The sequence below is a fragment of the Pan paniscus genome, chromosome 7, assembly GCF_029289425.2.
Source record: "Pan paniscus chromosome 7, NHGRI_mPanPan1-v2.0_pri, whole genome shotgun sequence".
NCBI lineage: Eukaryota > Metazoa > Chordata > Mammalia > Primates > Hominidae > Pan > Pan paniscus.
Window position 1 is genome coordinate 100,265,350 of NC_073256.2, and position 26,763 is coordinate 100,292,112.

The 26,763-nt window shown below is 33.5% G+C and overlaps 1 protein-coding gene across 20 annotated transcripts in view; it reads left to right on the forward strand.

Moving 5' to 3' along the window:
- The window catches only part of RALYL (RALY RNA binding protein like), a 730,691-nt gene that overhangs the window by 336,931 nt on the left and 366,997 nt on the right, over positions 1-26,763 (forward strand). For 19 of the 20 annotated variants that reach the window (XM_057303038.1, XM_055116694.3, XM_055116691.3 and 16 more), the window contains one exon: positions 3,338-3,616. The exons of the other annotated variant lie outside the window; for it this stretch is intronic. In XM_057303038.1, coding sequence (XP_057159021.1) covers positions 3,338-3,616 — 279 coding nt within the window. The remainder of the gene's footprint in view (positions 1-3,337; positions 3,617-26,763) is intronic. 20 annotated transcript variants of the gene reach the window in all.

Genomic DNA, 26,763 nt, shown 5'->3' on the forward strand with positions numbered 1-26,763 from the left:
ACTTTGTCACTAGAATGCAGTGGGGCACTTTCTGCTCACTGCAACCTCTGACTCCCAACTTCAAGCAATTCTTCTGCCTCAGCCTTCCGAGTAGCTGGGATTTACAGGTGTGCGCCACCACACTTGGCTAATTTTTTTGTATTTTTAGTGGAGATGGGGTTTCACCATGTTGGCCAGGCTAGTCTCAAACTCCTGACCTCAAGCCATCTGCCCACCTCAGCCTCCCAAAGTGCAGGGATCACAGGCGTGAACTACGACACCTGGCCCAATTATTGTTTTTAAAGAAGTGTTATACTTTTCTTTGATAGACATTTGGGTTGTTTCTGGTTTAGTTGGATCATCTTAAGCCTTGTTTTCAACTTTTGCTAGGGTCGTCACAGAATACCTTTACCTATTGGAATCTTTAATGTCCATTACTAAGGCCCACCCTTCTGATGCCTAAATTTAATTCTCCAGGTAGTCAATTTGGACTCTCCACTGCTGCTGGTAGGAACTTGAATGATTCTTGGCCTTCTGCAGTTCTTGGAATCATTCAGTTCACAAGTTTGCAATAACTTCTTGCCCAGCCTCGTGAAATTATACCGTTTGCATACATGACTTAGAAATCAGCATAGGTTCAAAGGACTTTAAAGCAGATTTCTAGAGTTCTTTGTCTGCATAGCTCTCTTGTCTCAAGAAACCTGTCACACAAATTCCAACTGCCCCAGATGCTCTGAACTCTGATCTGTATCTCCTCAACTCAGTAGGGTCACTGTCGCAGTTTGCAATATCTTCCCCACTCCATGGACACTGCTCTAGACCTGAAATATATTTTCCAGGCAGAAAGCTTGGCTGTCCTATGTTTTACTTTCCTTGTCTCTTCTTTCTCAGATGTAATGGCTCTGTACTGCCTGTAGTTTAATGTCTTAAAAACAGTTGCTTCATCTATATTTCCCTGGTTTTCTATTTCTTTGAGTCAGGAGGGTTAATTTAGTCACTGTTACTCCATCGTGGCTGAAAGTGGAAGTCTTTCTTCAACTGATGTAAAAGTTTATGTAATAGAAAAGATATTAAACTATGAATTGAGGTCTAACTTTTAGAGAATGTTGAAATGACAGAATACAATACTACAACGAAACTTACTCTTATAAACACTGATAGAAACTGACAAGTCGGTGGTTGTGAAAAAAATTAGATATATAGATATGTATAGATTTTAAGGTAAGTAAGAGTTATTAATTAGAATTACACAGTTGTCAGTTTGGAGGTACAGGTATGAGTGTCATCCACACAGAATAAAAGAACAGAGCAGAATCCAAGGTAGCATGTTGACATTCACAGTGAGGATTCAGAGTACAGCTGTACCCTCGAATTAAATTTGACCAAGGGTTATCAATGGCAGACCACCGGGCTCTGTAAACCACAGGTCTGATCTAATCTAGCAATTCTTGTGTTTGCATTTTAACTAATGTATATCTATCTGGGAAATAAAATGTCAACTATAAGAATTGTTTACCCTTGAAAATAACTCTATGGTGTTTCTAAAAATATATGTCACATGAGATCACAAACAAAGTAGTATGCTTTCTGTGGATTGTATTACTGGTGTTGGCTTGGAATGGTAAGAAAGGAAACTGACTCTAAATTACCTATTTTGATTTTTCTTGTTTCATTAATTCTCAGAGCATTTGTCTTGAGATATACAATATCTCAAATTGCAAGATAAAAAATATATATCAACTTTTCTTTCTTCAACTCTACTTTGAATAATTCATAAAGGAACCACTTAAACGTAGCTAATCTGAATCAGTACAAGGCAGTGTTATAATCTTTGTTTCTAATGGTGTTTTACTCTTAATTTTTATGTAAATAACTGAATGTATTGTTTATTAAACTGATCTTCATTATAAGGAGATATTTATAATGTTGGCTGTCCAATATGAAGTAAAGCTTTAAAAATCCCAGATGTAATATTGAACAACTTAATTTGAAACATTTTATGCTACTTGGTTGCTCTTGATTTCAGGAGTATCTGTTTTAAATGCATAATAAGTACATTTTCAAGCATATCCAATTTACATGCCTTAAAGACTTCCACCGCCTTAATGCTTAATTTAGAAATATCATTTTAAATGATTCTTAAAAATCAGATGCACTTATTTTTGTAGCTGTAATATTTTAAGAGAGCCTTCATATAAAAATATAGTTGTCACTGACAAACAGTATCAATTAGCTAATGTTCAACAATGATCATCAATGTCAGGGACTGTTACCTTGTTGAAATTTTAGTTTAGCCTTAATGGTGTCTATAAATTAATAGGTACTGTAAATGATGCATGACAAAAAATAGGTTGTTAGCAAATGTTGTGGAAGGAAGGAAGGAAGAAAGGAAGGAAAGAAGGGAAGGAAGGAAGGAAGGAAGGAAGGAAGGAATTTTCAAGGCCTTAAGAATAAATCTGTATGTGCTGGAATACTTAGAAATAAAAGTTTTGTTTAATTTAATTAAACACAAATATTCTACCAAGCTCACAAAATGATTTTTAAAAATACTAGCAATCATTAGACAACATAGGAGCCTTTAGTTAAGTGAATTAGAAAGTGAAGTTAAGAATAAAATTTCAACAGTTACCTAATCTACTAATTTGCTGATCATTGATGAACACTGGCTCTTATGTTTTGTTTTGTTTTGTGTTTTTATGAAGCTGACATGTACTATTGGTTCAAATAAATAGCATATATAGTATTCTGGCTAAGTCGCTTATTTTTAAAATTGTGGTTTTCTTATGTTAAATTTTTGAATTGAATTTCTAATACCATTTTTCCTTTTCCACAGCCTTTAATGGAACAAATTGTTAGTTTCTGACAGAAGGGTTCTGATGTTGAAATAGACAGTATGTCTACCTGTTACAGAAATATAGAAATAAAAATGCATGTACTCAAACAGAAGATGGAGGTTACATTTCTGTATTACATCTATCATCAGACCTTAGCCATGTTGGATTTTTGGTTGCTGTTGATAGAATAAGGCAGATTTTCCTCAAACTTTCTTTTGCAAAATAGTTAGACTTAAATATAAAAACAACTGCAAAATATTCAGTCATTAACAAATCAAGAATCTTTATAACTGTATGTTAAGTGATTATGTTTTTTCTACTGTATTTAGCACTGCAATGCTTACCTTTTATATTACTAAATATATTAATTTTATTCTCAAGAAAATCATTAATACTTAGGGATTGGAGGTTTCCTGAGTGTAGTATTGAAAAACTGTTAATAAGCCAGTGATACCCATTCAATCTAATGATTTACCTTTTGATTATTTGTTCTGTTTGTTTGTTTGTTTGTTTGTTTGTTTAAGGATTAAAGCAAGGAGAGCCAATCATGACTGGCAAAACACAGACCAGCAACGTCACCAATAAGAATGACCCCAAGTCCATCAACTCCCGTGTTTTCATCGGCAATCTAAATACGGCAATTGTCAAGAAAGTTGACATTGAAGCCATTTTTTCAAAGTATGGAAAAATAGTTGGATGTTCCGTTCACAAAGGTTATGCATTTGTACAGTACATGAGTGAGCGACATGCAAGAGCTGCAGTGGCTGGAGAAAATGCCAGAGTCATCGCCGGCCAACCACTTGGTAAGTCATGCTCAGACATGGATCTCACGTTATTGTTCATATATCTGGAAATTGTTTTATTTCACAAAACCCAACACCACTGTTGTTTCTACCTCTTCTTTAACCAATTAGAGTGATTTTATATTTATTATTTATATATTTTTCATCCTCATACTGTTTTGTATATAGGTATCTTATTTTCTGTACAAATTTATAAATTTGAGATCAAGGCTACTTTGCAATACTTATTACCTCCACCCATCCTAACACAGCCAGGCAAATAATAAATATGCATCAGGTTTAACTTTATTTGACTTGAGATAGCATCTGTCTTCCAGGAAACACTATCCTATGCAAAAAAATAACTTCGCTTGTCATACTTATAGCATTTGATCTGAGCCTAATGCATTTTCCTCGTTTCCTATGTTTTGGAGGAGAAGGGGTAGAAAATAGCAAAAGAAAGTAAATTTTTAGAATGGGGAAAGGAATATAATTCATATTTTAAAAATCTGGTTAAGGATTTTTTGTATTATACCTGTATAATCATGCATAATAATCAGATTTCTGTCTAATGTTCAAGAAATAATATAGTTTTTTTCAAAGAAAGGAAAACAATGCAGTCTGAAATAAAAAGACTTGGAAAAATATTTTATAATTAATGTGTAGATAAAAATCAAAATTAGATAATTATTTAGATGTTTTTCTACCTTAGGAAAAAATATGGTTAATATATTAATGATTCCTCAATTTATGTTTCTTGTTCTGTCTAGATTAATATATCAAACTCATTGTACAGCATCTTCTCATGGATACTCAAAAGGCATTTCAGCTTCATATGCCCAGAACAAAACCCATGATTTTCCACACCCTCAACCTTCTCCACTCCCAAATTTCCTCATCACAATAAAGGGAACCCCCAATTTATCCAGTTTTTTTTTTAAAAAAAAACTTTGATTCTTAACTTCCCCCATCATCAAGTTCGCTTGTCAATATATTGCAAATATAGTCCAAACCCAATCTCCTTTTAAATGTGTGCTGAAGTCCATCTCATACAGCCCATGGTTATATCTCAGGGGCACTGAAATAACTCCCTAGTTGGTCCACTTCTTTTTACTCTTGCCAGAGTGTCTTTTAAAAACATTGATCAGATTATGTTCTTAACCTGCTTTTAAACCTCTAATGCCTTTCTCATACAGAATAAGATTCACATTCTATACCATACCTACAATGCCCTATACTGCCACATCTTCAATTCTATCTCCTTATTCTCTCTCCCTTCTTGAACCACTCTAGTAATGCTGGCTGCCTTGATAATGCCTCAAACATTCCAAGATTGTTCCTACTTCAGAGGCTTTGTATTTGTTATTCCCTCTGCTCAGATGACAGGTCTTTGCTAATTATTTGCTCTTTTCTTTATTGAGTGTGCTGTGCTAAAAATTTACCTCCAATGAGAGGCTTTTACTGACCAGCCTCTCTAAAATAGAATAGTCATCTTCCTCCTTCTTTCACTGTCTATTCTATTACTCTGTGTTAATTTTTTTCATAGCACCTATCAGAATCTGGATTACATAGTTCAATTTATAATCTTACCTGTGTCATGACCACAAATATAAAGCTGAAGAAGCATACAAAAGAAGCAAGTTAAAAGTATAGAGAAATCAAGCTAGGAGAGTGTTAAGAATATTGTGAATATTATCAAATGATATAACACAATTAAAACTATTTGGGAAAGTATGAATTCATTAAAATGTAGAAGAAGTCAGAGGGAATAGTCTTGAGGGAAAAAAGCAAAAGATGTTTTGGGTAAGTGCCTGATATTTAACTACAAACAAATCACTATCAGATAGGAATATAGTTTTTATTTACATTGGTCCCATCCAACTTTCTATATTTTAAAGAAAGGAAAGAAAGGAAGTGCTTTCCAACAGACATTGGTATATTTTCCACTTGTCTTTTTGTTTTCCTTAATGTCTCCATTTTGCTTGCTTACTTTGATATGGGAATTTTGTGACATTTTTGTTTTCCTTTTTAAGTTGAAAGTCTTAATTCAGGGCCATATCCCAGCAGATTTCAGGGCAAGCTCTATTTACTGTCTGTATCCTGATTGTTATGAAACTAACAAATACTTGAGGAAATGCATTTAATTATTTTTGTTGTTTGAAAAATTAATTATCAGTTTAAGATCAATTAAAAGCCTGATTCACTTTTTAATGAGCTACAGCTAATTTTCTGGAGTTCTGTTTCCTATCACTACTCAGTTGATTGCTGTCTTTTTGAGAAGAATGCAATGGGCAAAGATAAATACCACACTAAAAATGTAGTGCCTTACCTGCACAAACCCAAGGAAAAAAATGATGACGCCAAATTGCTTTGCTTTCAGAGTCACAAAGTTAAATTGTACCTCTTCTAAGATACCATTTCTCATTCTCAGTCATTCCTCTTAGATCCTCTCTTAGTTTTGTCCTCAGGTAAATCTTTAGAGCATATATCCTAATCATCTATAATCACACTTTGTGCCTGAAACCAAGTCTTAGACTTTATTTCTTTAGTTCAAATCTCGTCTTTCACTACCTCTGTCCAAGCTGAATGACTTCATACAAAGCAAGTACGTTAAAATTTATCTAACAACTTTGCTTTTCAGGTCAAGTGCTTGAATATACCCAGCGGTTTGTTTGTTTGTTTGTTTGTTTTTTACCTATGTTGCTAGAAACTCAGGCAAAGGCATGTCTTCCAATTGTTCCCTATAGAAGTTAGTTCCTCCATCAGGTCCTGAAGAAGACCCTCAGTTTGTAGGATGTATATACATTTCTAGCTTTAAGTATTATACCTTTGTTTTTGATGATTTGAGCAAAACTTAGGTTCAAGTATATTAATCACTTGCTTCTTGAGTTTTTTGATTCCCAAGTAAACTCTTTCTAATCTGCCCCCCAACAAACCCCAGCCAGTTCTTAATATGAAGTGCATTTTTATGGATGAAATAATAGGCCATTATTATATGAAGTTATTATTAGTGTCAGGTACCACGACCTATCTAAGCATTCTCCTTTCTCTTAAGAGTGAGAAGGAAATTAATATTGATTAGATCATGCACTGGATTAGTACTTTACCTATATTATCTTATTTGATCTCAAATAATGCATATTTGTATATCATTTTCTGAAAAGGAACAATCTTTTATTTACTGCATGTTTAAAATGTTTATATATGATTTAGAGATTAAAAATTAAACATCAGTAGTACCAGCAAAAATTAAACACCCTAATGTGAGGTCTTAAAGTTTTATGAAGACTATAGATAACTTGGCCATAATTTAATTTACTTTCTTATACATTTCCAGTTGTTTGGCATGTCTTTTGCACCATGATAGAGGGTATCCATGTTTATTCTTAGCTTCTGTCTTTGATATATAATAGAAGACTGCTAAATCCTCTGTGGAAAAACAAAAAAGATTGCATTTTGACTCATATTACTTAGGGATTCCTAAAATGTCAGAATCTATCTATGAAATTATTCATTATTCAGAATTTTTTTATCACAATTCCTATAATGTAAAAATCCTCATAAAACTGTACATCTATGTTTGGTTATTTAGTTGATTTTAATACAATTTAAATATAAGCAGGTGAAATTTAACATATCCTCTTAATATTTAATTGAGTTTGAATTCTAAGTTTGTTAATATTGGAAATAGTTATTGCATTTTTTCAATCTAAGTGTAGTCATTAGAACTTTTTTCCTCAAACACATTATATGCGAGATAAAAACATTTTAAATGCTTAATAGAGACAATTTTTATGAGTAGTCACATACAAAGTGTCCTTTTACACAAAATGTTATGCAGAGGTTAGAGACTAAGACTAGACAGTGCCAATTTTATGTATCTACTGATTACATTGGCTTGATTACAAACATGCTATAAATAAACATTTGCAATGTCTTTCTTTATATTTGGATTATTTTACTGTTACAATGCTTGTAAAAGATACAATTTATGAACTTGAGAAGCCAGCTGTGGATAGTAGGAGGAACCAAACACTGAAAAATAATTTATCTAGAGCAATCATTTTTGTTCTGAAACCCATATGCAGGCCCCTGTCCTTAAGAAGCAAAGTGTGCTTTAGGAAAAGAATATATAAAGCAGAGAATTAAATTAATTGTATCACATTGTAAGTGTCTTGCAAATGCAGAAAGAATTCAAAGTGGGAACATGATGAATAGGGATGGTAAATTTTAAAGTAAATATGGTGAATATACTTAACTAGATCCTGAAGGAAGTAATGGAATTGTCTTAGTAGAGAGGAAGATGTTTGAGAGAGATATAAGAACAAAGAAGAGAACATTCAAATGCTTGTAACAATTCCCGTCAAGCATGTGCTGAGAGCAATGGATTTCAAACGTCTTTTTATCCCCAACTGTTTTGCATCCAGAGTGATCTTTTCAAAATGCAAATCTAATCATGTCACTGTCTTTTAAAACTTTCAGGGATTTCTCATTGTTCTCAGAAAAAAGAATGAAACCTTTGCTGTGGGCTACAAGTTTCTACCTCATTTGTTTCTTTGTCACCTGCAGACTCACATCATAGCCCCATCAGCCTTGCTTAGAGCTACAACTACATTCACTTCTTTCAGTTCTTTGAACAACTTGTGTTCTATCGCCCAACAGGGCCTGTGCACATGCTATCTTGACTGCTCAGAAAGTTCTTCCCTATGAACTCTGCACTGCCTCACCCTACTTCCCCACTTAATCCCTTTTGCCTGGCTAATCATTCTTCAGATCTCAAATGAAATTTCAGTACTTTAGTGAAACCTACTTGTGTCCCTCAAAGCTAGCTGGAGTGTTTTACTACACTTTCTAGCAAGTATCTTCTTTTCAATTGTATTTTTATATTTATTATTTTGTAATTGATATCTGTTCCTTCTCCCTCTAAGCTATAAGTTTCTTAGGGCATGGAATATATATGTTTTTACTCATCTTCTTAGCACCTAACAAAATGCTAACACTTCCATGGCAAATGCTCAGTGAGGATGTACTGGATGAATGATTGGATAGATGGTTAGTTGGAGGAATGGATAGACTTGGCTAAAGGGGTCCCTCACATGGAAAAGAGCACCACAGGAAGAAGACAAAGAAGCAGGAGGAGGAGAAATAAGAAGAGAACAGGGAGAGGAAGGAAGGAGAAGTGGCAATTACAAGTTCCCCAGAAAGTGAGACGATATACTTGGGGTTGCTGCTAAGCGAAGGCAAAGTGATTATGATCAGCTTGCTAAGGAGACCAGGTATTTAATCTTGAAATTCTTCAACAGACATTCCACAGGTAACTGTTTCATAGGCCTGATTTCAGTTTTTTATAAATATAATCCAATCTTTAATAAGCATGAAATATTAACACATATATACTTTATTCAAAGGTTAGAGTGAAGGATATATTGGTTTGAAGAAAGATTTCTACTCATGAAAAACTTCCTACACATTCCTTAAAATGTCATCCTTTCATAGTTTTCTCTTATTAATAGCTGGATATTTGCATGGCACTTCATCATTGTCAAAGTTCTTTCATGCACATATTATCTTCTTTGATTTTCACAACAATGCCAAGAAATAAGATTAGTATTTATGCCCATTCTGCTGGCTAGGAGCCAAAGCACAGAGAAATGAACTTAGTCTATATCACACAAATGGTGGTGCAAGATTGTTGGCTCACATTTTCTGACCCTAATTATTTTTACTATTTCTCTTTCCAGAAATTTATTCCATTTCAGCAGAGTGATCATAAACTCTGTCATCCAAACAATAATACTTTTGAGAGTAAAAAGTTACTCTCATTGATTTTGCTTTGTTTGCGGGGCCTGTCCTGTGCATGGTAGGATGTTAGTAGCATCTCTGCCTTTTTTTTTTTTTTTTTTTTTTTTTTTTTGAGACGGAGTCTCGCTCTGTCGCCCAGGCTGGAGTGCAGTGGCGCTGTCTTGTCTCACTGCAAGCTCCGCCTCCCGGGTTCACGCCATTCTCCTGCCTCAGCCTCCTGAGTAGCTGGGACTACAGGCTCCTGCCACCACGCCCGGCTAATTTTTTTATTTTATTTTATTTTATTTTATTTTTTGTATTTTTAGTACAGACGGGTGTTTCACCGTGTTAGCCAGGACGGTCTTGATCTCCTGGCCTCGTGATCCGCCCACCTCGGCCTCCCAAAGTGCTGGGATTACAGGCGTCAGCCACCGCGCCCGGCCGCATCCCTGACTTCTACCTGCAAGATACCTATAGTACCCCTTCCAAATAGTGACAGCCAAAAATTGTCTGCATGTTACCAAATGTCTCCTGGGAGGCAAAATCACTCCAGTTAAGAATTACTGTTGTGGGGTAATCATACCAAAATAAACTCCATTACTTTTCAGAATTGTTCTAATGGTCTTAGGATAAACTATATTAAAACAATGCTTTGAGTTATTTTGACGGTAACTCATAATTTATAATAAGAATGTATCTTTTCCAATTGTTCAGAAAATAAAACTCAGTAAGTGCGTTTCAGGGCAATTTTAATGTATTCATGACCATAGCTTACCCACTTACATCACCAGTTTGTTACAAAGCCTTCTGTCTCTTCACATCTTTAATACACTGCCTTTTAGAGGTGTGATTTTTCTCCGTAAGATCCCTCCATTCAAACATGTCTAATCGCCACTAGAAATGATGAAGAAAAAGAAAGCATCATGGAAGAGTTAAGTGAAAAATACGGAGTACCAAGATTATTCAGAGGCTCAGGACGATCTTCAAATATATATTATTCAACAACAACACTAAAAACTTGTTAAGACAAAGACAGAATTGTGGTATCCCTAGTTGATGTTGTCTCTAACAAATACATTAGTTTTACCAAGCATCCATCCTATTTCACTTTGGTAAGTATTATTCTTCTGCATATGCCTCCAGCTTCAAATTAGATGGAGTATCTGAGCATCTAGCAAGGACAGATTGACAGACAGCCTGGGGTGAAATGAGTATGGATAATCATTTTTGACAAAGTAGTCTATCGCAGAACCCCTAAAGAAGCACATGAACCTTATGGAGATTTCTAAGTCATGAAAAGTCTTGTAGAAAACATCCAAAGAATGCTGCAGGTAATAAATAGCACTTTCAGCAATGCACCATTATGTAATTCTATTACCATTTGGACTGAGAAAAAAGAAGATAATTTTTAGCTTTTGCCTCAGTGTCTAAAGAAGATATTGTTATCATAATTTCTTAACTTGATAGGTTAACAAAACTTCCACTCTCGAAGATACAAATCAAAAGTTAGTGCTTCAGCTACTTTAAATATTCGCTGCAATAAGCATACAAAAATATTTGAATATGTAAATCTTGGAATTTTTCTTAACAACCTTTGAAACTATTCATCATTCTAGCTTTTTCCACTAACAAAACGTTCAACTCATTCCTATATTTTAAACATCCAATTTTCCTACCATATTTTATGTTATACAGATTATACAAAGTAGTTCATCAATTGCAGAATGCTATGTAGAGATGGCTACTATATTTGTTTTAAAAACTCTATTCAGGGTGTATACGTGCACATGTACCCTAGAACTTAAAGTATAATAAATAAATATATATATTAAAAAAAATAAAACTATTCACGGGCCGGGCGCAGTGGCTCACACCTATAATCTCAGCACTTTGAGAGGCCAAGACAAGCTGATCGCTTGAGCCCAGCAGTTTCAGACCTGCTTGGGCAACATGGCAAAACCCCATCTCTGCAAAAAATACAAAAATTAGCTGGGCTTGGTGGCATGCACCTGTGATCTTAGCTATTCAGGAAGCTGAGGTGGGAGAATCACCTGAGCCCAGGAAATTGAGGTAGCAGGCTACAGTGAGCTGTGATCATGCCACTGCACTCCAGCCTCAGTGAAAGTGAAATCCTGTCTCAAAAAAAAAAAAAAGTCTGTTCGCAAGGCTGTGGAGGGACTTAAATGGTATACAAATGAGTGGGAGTATGAAAAATTACTTACGAGATGGTATTCAGTACAAATCACTTTTGTTTTATCTTTTCTGAGATTCATAGAAATATATTGCCATCCTGTATCAGTGGCTTGTAGTAATAATGTTTTTTATTTATATATCATTTTTCCTCATCAACCTTCTCAAAGAAGATCAAGGTACACTTAATTACATTTTTTAAAAATTATCTTTCCAGCATCCTTCAAGGAAGCTAGATAGTAGATTTAATTAAACTCATTTTACAAATAAGGGGAATTCTATAATGTACTTAAAGAGAGCAGGTTTTATGAAAACAAAAATCTCAGAAATTTCTTCCAATATTGTGCATAATTACTGTAAGTTTCCTTAATTCTACTTCCAAGGTTTGTATGTATGTATGTATAAATCTGGTAATTGTTTAAGAAGTCTTCATCCTCATCTTTCACTGTCATCAATTAATAAGTAATAAAAACAATACTATGTGGGTTATAAAGCACAACAGACATTTAAAGTTTTCAATAATTAAACAGAGCTACTTAAAATGCTGTAAACAAATGCTAATTAGCAAGCCTCCACGATAGAGTGAATTATAGAACTAACGGTCTGTCAGCCAGGGAGATACATGGCCCCACATATGATAGAAAGCCCGGGGGATTTGCTTTCTATTTCTAAAATTGCTTATTTGACTCAATCACTGAACCTAAATTAGTGAAAGCAGTGGTAGAGACTGTAAATAATTTTTTTCATTAAAACTATCATTGGAAACTTCTGAGCAACATTTAAAGATCGTATTAGTTCTAACTTGCTTGTTGTTACTTAATTCCTACTACAAAGCTAAATAATATATAAAATAAATAGAAAAAATCAGTGTCTCAAGTTGTCCTTTAATGTGGGGAATAAAATATCTGAAAGTCATTTATGAACTAATTTTAGAATGCTCTACTACTGGAAATATTTATTCTTTCAACACTACATTTGTTGTTTTAGATGCTTGCCAACATATATATTAAATTCTAAAAGAGAATAAAAACATAGTGCCTCCACCAAAACGAAATAACATAAAATATAAAGTAAAATAATAAAATAGATTACAGCTCTTGGAAAATATTCTACTTGTGGAGTAAAATATTTATACATAAGATAACATGCAGATGAAGATGATAAATACAAGATAAAGCATGATGTAATACAGATCAAATACCATAAAAGGATGAAGTATTGTAAATTTATTTAAGAAAGGCTTATGGGCCAGTTGTGGAGTAAAATGTTCACCTATAAAACAACACACAATAGGAAGTGGGAAACTCAAGGCATTATGTAACACACATCAAGTGCTACTGGAATTTTAAATAAAAAGTATTATAAGGTTGTTTGGAGGCCTGTTAGGAAATGTGGATTTGAATTTAACTGTTACTCTAAAATATGTGGCAAACAAATTGAGAATAATCATGAAGAAAATCTTTATAGGCTGCAATTCTTAAGTAATTTTAATTGGAACCAAAACACAGAATTGAAATATAGCTTGCAATGTTTGTGAAAGTTGGTGGTTTCGAGTTAGGCTCAGGACTCATGATTCCTATGTTAGAATCCTAGCTCTCCACTTAGGACATGTGGAACTTCGGACAAGTTACTAAAGGAGCAGCTGCTGTTGTCTTGTCTGTAAAATGTAGGTATCAGAATAGGGCCCACCTCATAGAGTTGTGAAGATTAAATGCATCAATATGTGTAAAATGGTTAAAAACATTTCCTGGGACATACAAAGTGATGTAAAAACCTAAAAGAAGGCAAAAGCGCTAGACATCCAATTAAGTCCTACTGTTTAATGCCTTCTAAAAATAAATTTAGAAAACTGGAGAAACAGGTCCTAGATCTTTAGCTTTTTGAAGGTGTTGGTCCTGTTACAAGAATTTATGTTCTCTGGCGATAATTTTCTCATTTGTGAGGAAGCCATGGGACTAGGTGATCAGTAAGATCCCAAAAAAGACCAAATAGTCATGATGGTTTCTGCTTTTTCTGTCTTGTTGAAAAAAATCTTTGCCTCTTCTTTGGCCATAAAGACATGCTTCTGTGTTTCCTTGTAAGGGACTTTTGTATTGGTTTTACTATTCACATTTAGACTTTACTACCTCTGGAATTGAATTTTTTGGTATGGTATTTGATAGTGAAAAAGATTCACTCATTTCCATGTGAATATCAAGTAATCCCACAGGATTTGTTGAAGAGACTCTTGTTTTTCAACTGCCCTGAAATGTCCCTCTGAATATATATTAAGTGATCAAGTATATATATATATGTGTGTGTGTGTGTGTGTGTGTGTGTGTACATGCACGGACATACACACACACAAACACATCCACATTTTAATTTACATGTAATTAAACATATGCTGCAAATATGATATTGTAAATAATACTGATAAATACTGTAAATGACACCATTTTGGACATATTTCCTAATTGTTTATTCCTGGTCTATTTATTGATGTATTTATGACCTTCTAAAATCACGTATTAATTTTAAGCTTACTCTAGATTTTTAGACCAGTGTATGTGTACAACAATGTCTCTTGCAAAAAAATGACTTTTATTTATTATCTTCCAATACGTACACATTTCTTTCCTTGCTTATTCTAGAATAATATTGAAGATCAATCATGATGGTAGGTAGCTTTATCTCATTACATGAGAAACCTGTTAATATTTTGCTATTATTTTTTATCATAGGATTTGTGTGTGTGTGTGTGTATGTGTGTATGTGTAAACTCTCTATTAAATTAAGGAAGTTATCTTCTATTTCTAGTTGGCTAACAACTTTTACCAGGAAATCATGATGAATTTTATCAAGTATATTTCATGCACGCATTCAAATGAATTTTTATTTTCCCTTTTATTTTGTTAGTGTGATGAACTACAACAATTGATCTTTGGTTGTGAAATCAGTCTCATACTTCTGGAATCAACCCATCATGATAAAAAAAAAGTGTTATCTTGTGTGTTTTTTTTTAACCTCTATGTTCATGATAAAATATTGGTTTATAATATTTTTTCTGGTTATGTCCATGTCATTTTTACTGTCGAGGAGATGCTGGCCTCATAGAACAAACTAGGAAGCATTCCTACTTTTCCTGTTATCTGGAAGAATCTGCATGTGATTGGTAACATTTCATAACATTTGGATAATCCATCAATGATGCCAGTTGGGTCTGGAATATTTTGTGGAACTATCTTTAATACAGATCTAATTGCCTTCAATGAAAAGTACTATTGAGATTTTTAAAATATTTTCTTGTGTCAGTTATGGAAAAATGAGTTTTCAAAAAAAGTGTACATTTGATACACATTATCAAATATATTAGCATAAGATTAAGAACTTTAAGCTATGTCTTTTTGTTTTTTTAATCAGAATAGTGATAATTTTTCCCTTACCTCTTTCATTTTAAGTCAGATTAGTCATCTATTCAAGCACCCAAATTATGGCTTTGTGTATTTTCTCTATGGCATGCTTGTTTTTGCTTCATTACTCTGGAATAATATCCTTTTTTTTTCTTCTACACTTTTTGGGTTTAATTTGCCACTCTTTTCCTAACTTCATGAATGAAGACATAGATCATTGATTTTTAGCTTCTCATGTTTTCTAAAACAGCATATAAGTCTGTAATTCTCTCTGAGCACAGTCTCAGCCTCATCCCACATGTTCTAGTATGTCATATTTTCAGAATCATTTAGTTGATAAATATTTTCTAGTTCATGTCTATATTTCTTCTTTGACCATGGGTTATTGAGAGGTTTCTTACTGACATTATAATTTTAAAAATTGATTTTAGCTTAATTTCACTGTAACCAGAAAATAATATATAATAAAATTAATTTAAATTCAATGAGAACTTTTAAATAGCCCTAGATATGGTCAATTTTAGTTAGTGTTCTATATGCAGTTGACACACAGTACATATATTCTATTGTTCTGGGCATCCTTCTTTATATGTCAAACAGGCAAAAATCGCTAATTGAATTACTCTGACCTTCCGCATCATTACTGATTTTTGTCCTCTTTTCCATCAGTTATTAATAGATGTGAATTACGATTATGGATCTTTCTATTTATCTTCTTAGTTCTTTATTTTGTTTTATATATTTGAAGCAATATTTAGTAAATACAAACTTGGAATTTGTGTATCTTCCTAATGTAGTCATCCTTTCATATAGTGTGATATATCTATCTCTTTAGTAATTATTTCTGTCTTAGAGAAAAGCTTGGTTTAATCTTAATATTCCTTAACTCACTTCCTCTTGATTTGTGTTTGTATGGTATATCATTTTTCATCCATTTTAATTTCAGTGATCCTGTGTCTTAATATTTAAAGTGTTCTTGCAAGGAACATAGAATCCTCCAAATACAGTAGGACAACTTTTTTTTTTAATTCTAATAACCTATTCACATTTAATTGCGGTTGTATTTGAATTTGTGTCTATAAGTTTGCTGTTTTTAAAATTTGTTCCATGTACTGCATGTTCATTTGTGGCCATTTTTAGATTAATGTTTCTTTTATTGTTTTGCTGTTTCCATTATGTTAGCTCCTAAGTTCTGTATACTTTACTGTTTTTGTGGTATTAACTTAGAGATTGCAACAGGTATCTTTTATTTATTAGTTTAATGTAAATTATACTTCATACTACTTCCCAGATAATCTTAAATCCACAGAACACTTCAAGTTCATTTTTCCACCTCCCACCTTTTATGTTATAGTGGTCATGAATTTTAATTTTACATATATTTTGCTTCCTTTCTTAACTTTATTTTGGAGATTTTCAAACATACATAAAATTGAAGAGACCGTATAATGAACTAGATGTACACATGACTCCATTTTATCAGCATATACCATTTTACTTTTTTTATACGTCATCCGTTTCCTCCTCAGTACCTGGATTGTTTTGAAGTAAATTCCAAATCTCAGATTACATCATTTAATCTGCAAATATTTCAGCATGCATGTATGTATATGTATAATATATGTTTCAGCATATATGTGTATATGTAAATACGTAAATTATAATTTCTTAAATAACCACAATATTATTATCTGATACGGTTTGGCTGTGTCCCCACCCAAATCTCATCTTGAATTGTAGTTCTCATAATCCCCATGTATTGTGAGGGGGACCATTTGGGAAGTAATTGAATCATGGGGGCAGTTACCCTCATTATGTTCTCACAAGATCTGACGGTTTCGTAAGGGGCTTTTCCCCCTTTTGCTTGGCACTTCTTGCTGCCACCATGTGAGGAAGGCTGTGTTTGCTTTTCCTTCTGCCGTGATTGTAAGTTCCTGAGGCTTCCCCAGCCCTGAGGAACTGTGAATGAATTAAACATCTTTCCTTTATTAATTACCCAGTCTTGGATATTTCTTCATAGCAGCATGAGAATGGACTAGTACATTATCTCACTGAACATAATTGCTGTAATTCCTTAGTGTAAATCTAGTAACAATCGTGTTTTCACAGTTCCCTCTCATAATCATTTAATTAATTTGTTTGAATTGAAATTCATAAAAGATACAGAGATTGAGATTCATTGACACGTCCCTTAAGTCTCTTAGTTTAAAAGCTCTCCTAATATATCCCACATCCCCTTGTATTTTATGTTGAAATACATTTTGACTCCATTGAAAGAACAAAATCATTTGTCCTATATAATTGTACAGGTCTACAGTTTGATTATTGCATCCTTCTGGTATCATTTAACTTGCTTCTCTGTTTCTTGTACTTCCTGGAAATTATTAGTTATATCTAGAGGCTTGATTAGATTCAGGTGGAATTTTTTAAAGATTTATTCCTAGTGACTGTGAACTTCCATCAGAAGGTACATGTCTGATTTTCTCTCCTTTTTTGGTGCTAACAGCCAGTGAATATATAATTCACTCCTGTCTTTTTTATTGTTTTTTTTGCTGGAATCATTCTAAAAAGAGAAATATTTTTCATTACATATTTGATTACCATGAAATATGATTGTATAGAAAAATAAAGTAACTTACTATTTCCCCTTTATAGTAGTATTCAAAATAGTAAAGTGGTGTTGTATCACTTTACAAAATCTCACAAATCACCACTAAAGAACTTATTTATGTAACCAAATACCATCTGTTCCCCAAAAATCTATGGAAATAAAAAAAATAAAAAATAAACTTAGTAAAGTGGTTTCCTAGTATTTTCTAAAGACTAAAAATGAGTTTTAAAATATTCTTAATAATTTTATGAGCTCAGGGATTAAACATAGTAGATATATTTCAGTACCTTGCCATTATCTCAATTAATGGTCAAATTATTATGACTTTGGCTTTGACACCATATTTATGTTGGTTTCTGGGTCATTTTGACATAACTCTAAGAGTCTTTGATAGTTTCCTTTATTTCTGATATGACAAAATGTTTCTGAATCATAATTTCCTGCCCCAAGTTGGGAATCAACCAGTTCTCTAAAATACTCTGGTATCATTTATTGGGGAATACTATTTAGATCCAATATTCTGGGTGCTAAGAAAGCTCATTAACCTCATCAATCCTACAGTGACATCTATCAGCATTGTCAGAAATATCACTACTCAATGACACTATTATGACTGCTCATTTGCTTTATCCCACAATACACCTATAAGTCTCAGAAAAACAGTACTACCAGCACCAACATCATTATGATATCTGAAAAGAGTTTAATAACTTTTTATTTGAGGGCTGCATTTTTTCCATAGAGAATATTCTGTTAGGTAAGAACAACAAAATTATTATGTTTTAAAGTCACTTGGAGTGGTTCTCCTCTGTGAGGTTATGTCACCAAGTAAATACACAGTTTTAATGTTTGATTATTATACTTGCTTTTCTTTAATTTTTTACAACCATATATGATACTTACACGATTCCAAAATCAAATTAAAAATATATATATTCAAAGAAATTTAGCTTTTTTTCCCTCTGCTATCCTCTCTCTCTTCCCACTTGTAAACTTTTATTTTTTAAAAAATCTAATCTATTTTTCTATCTACATACTCTCCATTTTAGATAAATCATGATGTGTTAAACATACTTTTATCCATGTCAGATTTTTTATTTGTCTTTTCTTGTAAAAATTTCATATCTTTTGGAGATACTCTCTTTTTATCATTGCATAGTATTCTATTGTGTAGATTCTCCATGTGCCATAGTTTATTAAACCAGACTACTGAGGTGATTACTGACCTTCAAATGTTTCCAGTCTTTTCTTATCATTAGTTACACTGCAGAAAATAACCTGATGAATATGCTCTTTCATATTTTACATAGGGTACACTGAGATAGATTCCTAGAAATGAGTGTGGGATCAAATAGTAAGAACATATTACATTTTGCCAGATATTTTCAACTATCTATCATATTATTCAACTTCACATTTTATCATGCAATGTTTGACAGCATCTGTTTTCCATATATTCCATATATCCATATATTTGGAATATATTTTACAACACAAAATATATGTTGTAAAACTTGAATTTTTCCCCATCTGATGGATGATGATGATAAGTAGTATCTCATATAGTTTTAATTTGTATTTCTCTTATTATAAGTGAAATCAGTTGTATTTTTCTTATACATTAAGAAAATAATTAAATTCATTAACCTTTTCACTGTTGCTCCTTGAATCATATTTCTGAAAAAAATTCCCACTTCTAACATCTATAAAAACTTGCCTTTTTTTCTCCTCATGCAGTTTATGTCTCTTATCCATGTGGAATTTACACTGATATGCAATATAAGAAATTGGTCAATTTTTTACCATATCTGTACAGTTATCCAGGTACACCATCATCACTTATTTTATAATCCATCTTTTCCTCTATAGTTTAAAATCCTGCCTGTGTGGTATTTAAAATTTCCATAAGCAACCGGTTCTATTTTTGGATTTGCTTTTCTGTTCCATTGGTCTGTCTGACCTAAAACCTGTCAATACTAAATGATTTTCACTGGAGAAGAGTAGTTTTATTATCGGCTGGACAGTCCTACTCCATGCTGTTCTCTTTCAAAACTGTCCTCTCTGTACCTACTAGATTTTTCTTTCAAATAAAATTTTTATTCAAAATTTTTAGATACAGAACAATATCATATTCTAATTGGGCTTGCTTTAAATTTGTAAATAAACATAAAGGGTTGACAACTTTGTGATATTGGAACTCTGCAACTAAGTACATAGTATGTATTTCCATTTGTCCAGATCTACTTTTGTGCTTTTGGAAGTGTTTTATGGTTTACTTCCTGTATGATCCTCATGTATATTTATTATGTTTCTGTTTTAATACATTCTTTTAAATTTGTTAGCATAAATAGAGTATTTTCTCACATTATATCTTTTTTTCTTTATATCTTATAACTGATTTTGTTTTCATATATGAATGCTACTGAGCTTTGGGGGAGTAATATTATAATGACATACTTTACAAGTTGTCTCTTTATTAAGTGGTCCTGTTGATATTTTCTGCTTCTCAAACTATATAGTCATATCTACAAGTAAAGATATCTTACATTTTATTATCAGATTATTATGTTTTTCCTTGTCAAACTGTATTAACTAATAGCTCCAAAAGGACTTTGGTATTAGTAACAGTGATGACCATTCTTGTGTTGCTCCTGATTTTGCAGTAAATTTTCTAACATTTCCACATTAAAATTCTGACTTTGGGACTGAGTTTATGTGTGTGTACTGTATGTGAGAAGGAGGAAGTGGCAGGGCGGGATGAGACAGTGGAGAGAGACAGAAAGAGAGAAGAGAAAAAGATATATATATTTTTTTGACAAGGTCTCTGTTGCCCAGGCTGGAGTGCAGTGATGCAATCTCGGCTCACTGCAGCCTCAACTTCCTGGGCTCGAGTGATTCTACTACCTCAGCCTCTGGCATGACTACAGGCACGTGCCACCATGCCCAGCTAATTTTTGTATTTTTAGTAGAGGTAGGGTTTTGCTATGTTGCCCATGCTGGTCTCAAACTCCTGAGCTCAACTGATCTGCCTAACCTCAGCCTCTCAAGATGTTGGAATTACAGGTGTGAGCCACCACGCCCAGCCAAGAGAGAAATCTTAATGTAAATATGTACTTATGTACTGAATTTTGTCAAACATCTTTTTAGCATCATGGAGATGACCATCTGACTTTTCTCCACAACTCTACCAATGTGATAGGTGACTGTGAATTAATGAATTTCTTAATAATAAATGCCACTTGGCTGTGATGTATTTGTTATTATGTGGCTGAATTCTGTTAGATAAATTTTAGAATTTAGAATTTTTGTTTATAAGTGAGTTGATTAGTTGTTTACTTTTTTGGAGAAATCTTATACTCTGGCACAATATGAATTCCTAACATTTCTTATTTTGCTATGCTTGGGTTATCTGATCTTTAAAGATTTGATAGGATTCCCCTGGATAACCAAGCGTATCTAGGGATTTTAGGGGTGGGTAGGGCTCTTGAATGACTTTATTTCTTCAATAATAATTGTGGTTTCTTACTCTCCTTTCCCCGTTATTTTGGTTAGGATAGATAGTGCTTTGTCTATTTTGTTGGAGTTTTCAAATAATAAGCTATTAGATTTACATCTTAGTTCTAATTTTATTTTTTTTTAATTTTACCTTAAGTTCTGTGATACATGTGCAGAACATGCTGGTTTGTTCCAAAGGTATACATGTGCCATGGTGGTTTGCTGCACCCATTAACCTGTCATCTAGGTTTTAAGCCCCGCATGCATTAGGTATTTGTCCTAATGGTCTCCCTCCTCTTGCCCTCTGAACAGGCCCCGGTGTGTGATATTCCCCTCCCTGTGTTCTCATTGTTCAACTCCCACTTATTTGTAAACATTTTTTTCCATCTTTTTAAGTGGGTGTTACTTTTTATTCTTAATTTTTATTTTCAAATTAACATAGGTATTTAGCGTTATTTCTGGCACTTGATATGCTATATTTTTCTAAAATTCTGTAGTTTTAGTAATTCTTTGATCCAAGGACTGTTGTTATTTTTTTCCTTTCTTTTTTTTTATTTATTTTTTTAATTTTTTTTTTGAGACGGAGTCTCGCTCTGTGGCCAGGCTGGAGTGCAGTGATGCGATCTCAGCTCACTGCAACCTCTGCCTCCCGGGTTCAAGTGATGATTCTCCTGCCTCGGCCTCCTGAGGAGCTGGGACTACAGGCACCCGCCACCACGCCCGTCTAATCCTTTGTATTTTTAGTAGAGACGGGGTTTCATCATGTTGGCCAGGATGGTCTCGAACTCCTGACCTTGTGATCCGCCCACCTCAGTCTCCCAAAGTGCTGGGATTACAGGCATGAGCCACTGTACTCAGCCAAGTTTTTTCCTTTTATCTCTAGGAAGACCTTTTTATTGTCATTAATTTATTGTATTATTGAAGTTTTCTTTGTGGGATAATATGCCACAATTTGGTAAACATTCAAGTGATAAAAGTTGATATCATTTTTGAGAGTTGAGTTCTCTGGTAAATGTTTACCATGGGTCCTTACCCAGGTTTCCAGTGGTTTTCATTGTCTGAAGCTTGACTTTTAGTATATTCCCCAGAAAGGCTAATGGGAATAATATTCCCTGAGTTATTGCTTTTATCCTCAAAGTTGTAGCCTTTATCCTTGAAGGTCACTTTTACTTGTTAGCTGTTCTGGGTCAATTTCTCCAGGTTAAAAATGTGTTCCCTTAGTATATATTTTCAAATTAGATTTTTTTTCAGGAATGTGTTCTCAACTTATAATTTATGGTAGCTAATTTATATCGTTTAACATTTCTTTGCTAACTTCTACGTTTATCACTTTTTCTCAAATCCTTTTTATCTTTTTTTAAAGTTTATTTTTGGTCTTTAAAATTTACTTCTTTCCGTCTCGTATTTTTCTTAAGCATGATTTTCTGTGTTTATTTGTTCACATGTCTCTTCTAGCATAGGCTTTCTTTATGAAATTATTTTCTGTCATTTTCAAATATTTCCTGAGTTCTGTCGCATGTTTACAGATACCCTTTTCTCCACTCATGTCATTGTAGGGACTTTCTTATTCTAATTGCTATACTTATTTAATAGTTACTACCATTTCCTTAAAAGTTTTAGCACATGTTGAAATTATGTGTTATAATTTTGTTTTTTTGTGGCCATGTATTTCCAGTGTGCTTTTGTCATCTGTATGGATGTATTTCCAGTTCTTGTTTACTTTCATTTTCTCTTAAAACCTATTTGGAGACTTGAATGTGATCTATTCCTGTTGTACATCTTAAAAGGAAATTCACTTTTCAATGTTTTCAGAAGGGATAAAGTAAGGCAGAATAGATTTTCTAGCTTTAAATCATTAGAATTATCACTTTTGTTGTTTTCAAAAGTGATTTTTAAATATGTCCTTTTAGAACTTGAGTTCTCTTTACTTCTCTTTCTTCCTCAATTTTATTTGAGCCATTTTTTTTTCTTTTTCTTTTTTCTTTTTGGACCTAATTTGCTTTCTGTTCAACTTGGAATTTATTCTATGCAATTTCTTTTCACTGCGATGTTTGGCTTTGCTTGGAAGGAAATTACTGGTTGTTAATTGAGAGTTTAAAAAGTCAGAACCTCTCTAGAATGAAGAACTTTCCTCAAAATACAGACCCTTTTTATGTACTCGCAAATTGGATCATGAGAGCCCTCTGCAAGTTTTGGATGCTGTTTCCATATGGATCTACTACATCCAAAGGGAGTAGCTGTTTGAACTGTCCTGTTCTCAGAGAGGCCCAGTTATTTTTATTCCTCTTTCTCCCACACAGATACAGCTATGCTATGTAGACCTTGCAGCGGGTAATAATTTCTCTCCATGTGCTTACTCATCTTTGAGGGTTCATGGCATATTTTTGTCAGGAGCTCAGCTAAGCTGGAGAAAGTAGCCAAGTAAAACAACAAGCCGAAATGAAGATAACAGTCAACCCTTTAATCACTTACTGTGATAGTGTGAGCTAGAAACAAAACAGAGGAAAACAATGCCACCCCCTTCCAATCCATTTTCCCCATGGATTGGTGTGATGGTTGAGGTTCAGGTGGATCAAAACAGACTTGAGGGTCATCTTTTTGATGACAGAGCTCTAAACAAAATGAGTTTGCCATTTTATGGATCCAGGAGGTGGGAGAGGACAAGGGGCTAGGGCTAGAAGTGGAGAAATGCTGAGTACTGAGTCTGAACAGAGAAAACTCCTTCAAAATGTTTTGCCTCTACCCTGATAAGGAGGTCTTTGCAAAAGCTCTGAGGAAGGCCTCTGGGAAAGAGCTAAAATAAGTAAACTACTGAATGGAAACACCTGATCTAGGAATGCAGCTATGCATAAGAGTATGGCAGGCCGGGGAGCCTGAGTCCTTAACTGCAACTCCCTTCAGAGACTGCAGTGCCCTGGCTGTGTATCCAGTCTAGGGTAGGAAGGGCAGCTTTCCCCCAGGAGGCCTGTCTGGTAAAGCCTTTGTAATTGCCTATGTTTGAGCCTAAAAAATTCACACACAGATTTTTTTGATCAGAAGCTAAACTCCTCAACCTTGTCACCAATATTTGTTGTATATATTGGATTTGGATTTTTTTTATTTCACCATTGTAATTGTGGTGTCTGTTTTTATGAGGAACATTTGTGGAGTACTGCCACCACCACCTATCCAGAACACTCTCTACATACACTTTAGCAACAGGAGACCATATTGTCATTGTTTGGTGGAGCCAATACTCATTAACATTTACCCAGATAGCTACCCTTTCTGCTACTCATTGTTCTTTCCTTCATTTCCCTGTTTCTTTTTTTTTTTTTATACTTTAAGTTTTAGGGTACATGTGCACATTGTGCAGGTTAGTTACATATGTATACATGTGCCATGCTGGTGCGCTGCACCCACTAACTCGTCATCTAGCATTAGGTATATCTCCCAATGCTATCCCTCCTCCCTCCCCCCTCCCCCCCACAGTCCCCAGAGTGTGATATTCCCCTTCCTGTGTCCATGTGATCTCATTGTCCCTGTTTCTTTCCAAAGAACTTTTTAGTATTTCTTTAATATTAATTGAGAGCAAACATTTCTCTCAATTTTGTGTTAATCTGGGTCTCTCTCTCTCTCTCTCTCCTTCTGCCTCTCTCTCCCCTCCACTTTCTCCTTTTCCTTTAGCTTCACTTTCAACATTATCTTCACAAGCTATAAAAACTAGATTGGCAGTTATTTTCTTTCAGAATTTTGAAGATATCAAAGAAGTTGCTACAATTAATAGTAAAGATATTTTCTAAGAATTGAACAGCCTTGCTAACGTAGTAGTTGAAATTTAATCAACACAAAAGCAAACTTATTTTCCTTATGTTCCTCTCATGATACTGAAAATATTTATAAGTTCTAGACTTCAAATAGTACCATGTTTTTCTTTAACCACTAATAATGAAAAGTGAAGCTGAAAAATTACCCACATAGACTTAGTTAAAATAATGTTTCTTTAATAAAATATTATATATTTGATTTATTATACACCTTTTTATTTTATTTTATAAGAGCAAAAGTGGGCTTATATTATAACAGAAATATGTTTGTCCTTTAGAAACTTATGACAGTCTATTTCAGAGTATAGCAATTATGAACGCGGTTCCTATAAATACTATTATTCTGACAATTTTCTGCAATGTTGAAAGTAAATTAAGGCTCATTATTAAAAAATAAAGGTCTTCCAAATTTCTTAGTCAATTTTTACTTTTGATTACTATCTATAAAATAATCATAAAATCACCATGGAAACAGAAATTGTTGTTTCAACATTAAGAAAACAACTATTTCATTGCGACAAAATCTAGGTCTATAACCATTACCCAAGGTATAAATATAAACTTACATTAAATAGAGAAATTAAGAAAATAAAGCATAAACAAGATTTTTTAAGGGTAGTGACATTTACACACAAACTAAGGAGGCACCAGAAAAGAATATGGCAGGTTTTTTCTATTTTTCCACTGAATAACTCTAGTTTTTAAAAATAGAATTTTTATTGGTATTAAATTTATTACATTGTAATTTTCTGTTTTATGTTGAAATTTAAATTTCTACTAGATAAAGGCTAGAGAAGAATATAAATGGTACCTGGAATCAGTCTTTTAAAGTAATTATAATAATTATGTCAAGTTTTTTTAACAACATAACTTTTCACTGTTTCCATTAACATGCATTTCTTTAAAAAAAATGATTTATTGACCAACATAATTGTTTCTGGTTTGAAGATGGGAATTGTGTGACATGAATTCTAACTCAGAATCATTTAAATTCAAATCTGGCTACAGTCCTGGAGTGCACAAATTATTCCATATAGATGTGCTAGATGAAGATGGTATAAATAAGAGAGGAAGTTGAAATGGAGTTAATTAGGTCAGGCTTTTCCTCTTTAAAAGATGACTTTTGAGTTGAAATATTAAGTAATTAGAGACTTGATAGAGTTGATAGGTAAGCACATTCTAGTTAAGAGGAATAGCTTGATTTAAAAAAAATGAGGAAAGAGAGTCAGAAGTGGATAATAATAGAAGTATTTAATGGCAGTGAGGGATTATGTTGGAGAACAGCAAAAGATAATTCTAGAAAGATAGTGGGAATACACTGGGCGCAGAGAGCCATGTATAATTTATTCTTGGCTGTATTTGTATCTCCTAGGCTGGTGCATGGTGCTGAATAAATATTCATTGAAATAAAGCTATGCCATTTTTACCCTAGCTTGGACCAAGATGGTAACTGTATAAATGAAAAGGAATCATCTAATCATTCATTTATCCTAGACTTTGCTCTGAATGCCTATTGCAAAGGGAATAAAACATTGCCTCACTACTATAGTTACTCCCATTTTTCCAAAGGCTACAGAATAACAGGAAAAAAAATACACATGCATGTGCACACATACACATACAGAGAGAGAGAGTTCAGTACATTTTGATAAGTTCAAAAGTAGAGTGATGAATAAAGTGGATCGAGTAACTCTTTCAGAAACTTTTAGGAGAGGGAGTTTTCTTTTTTGACTATCAGATTCAGAAAATGAAAAAGAACAGTGAGAGGAAAGTTTTAAAATCTCTCCAAAGTTGTGCAGAACTGGGAGAACTGTGGTTTCAGAAAAGTGCTGAGAAAATACAAATAAGATGGTTGTATTTCCAATATTTTCAATTAAATTTAAAGCATTTTCT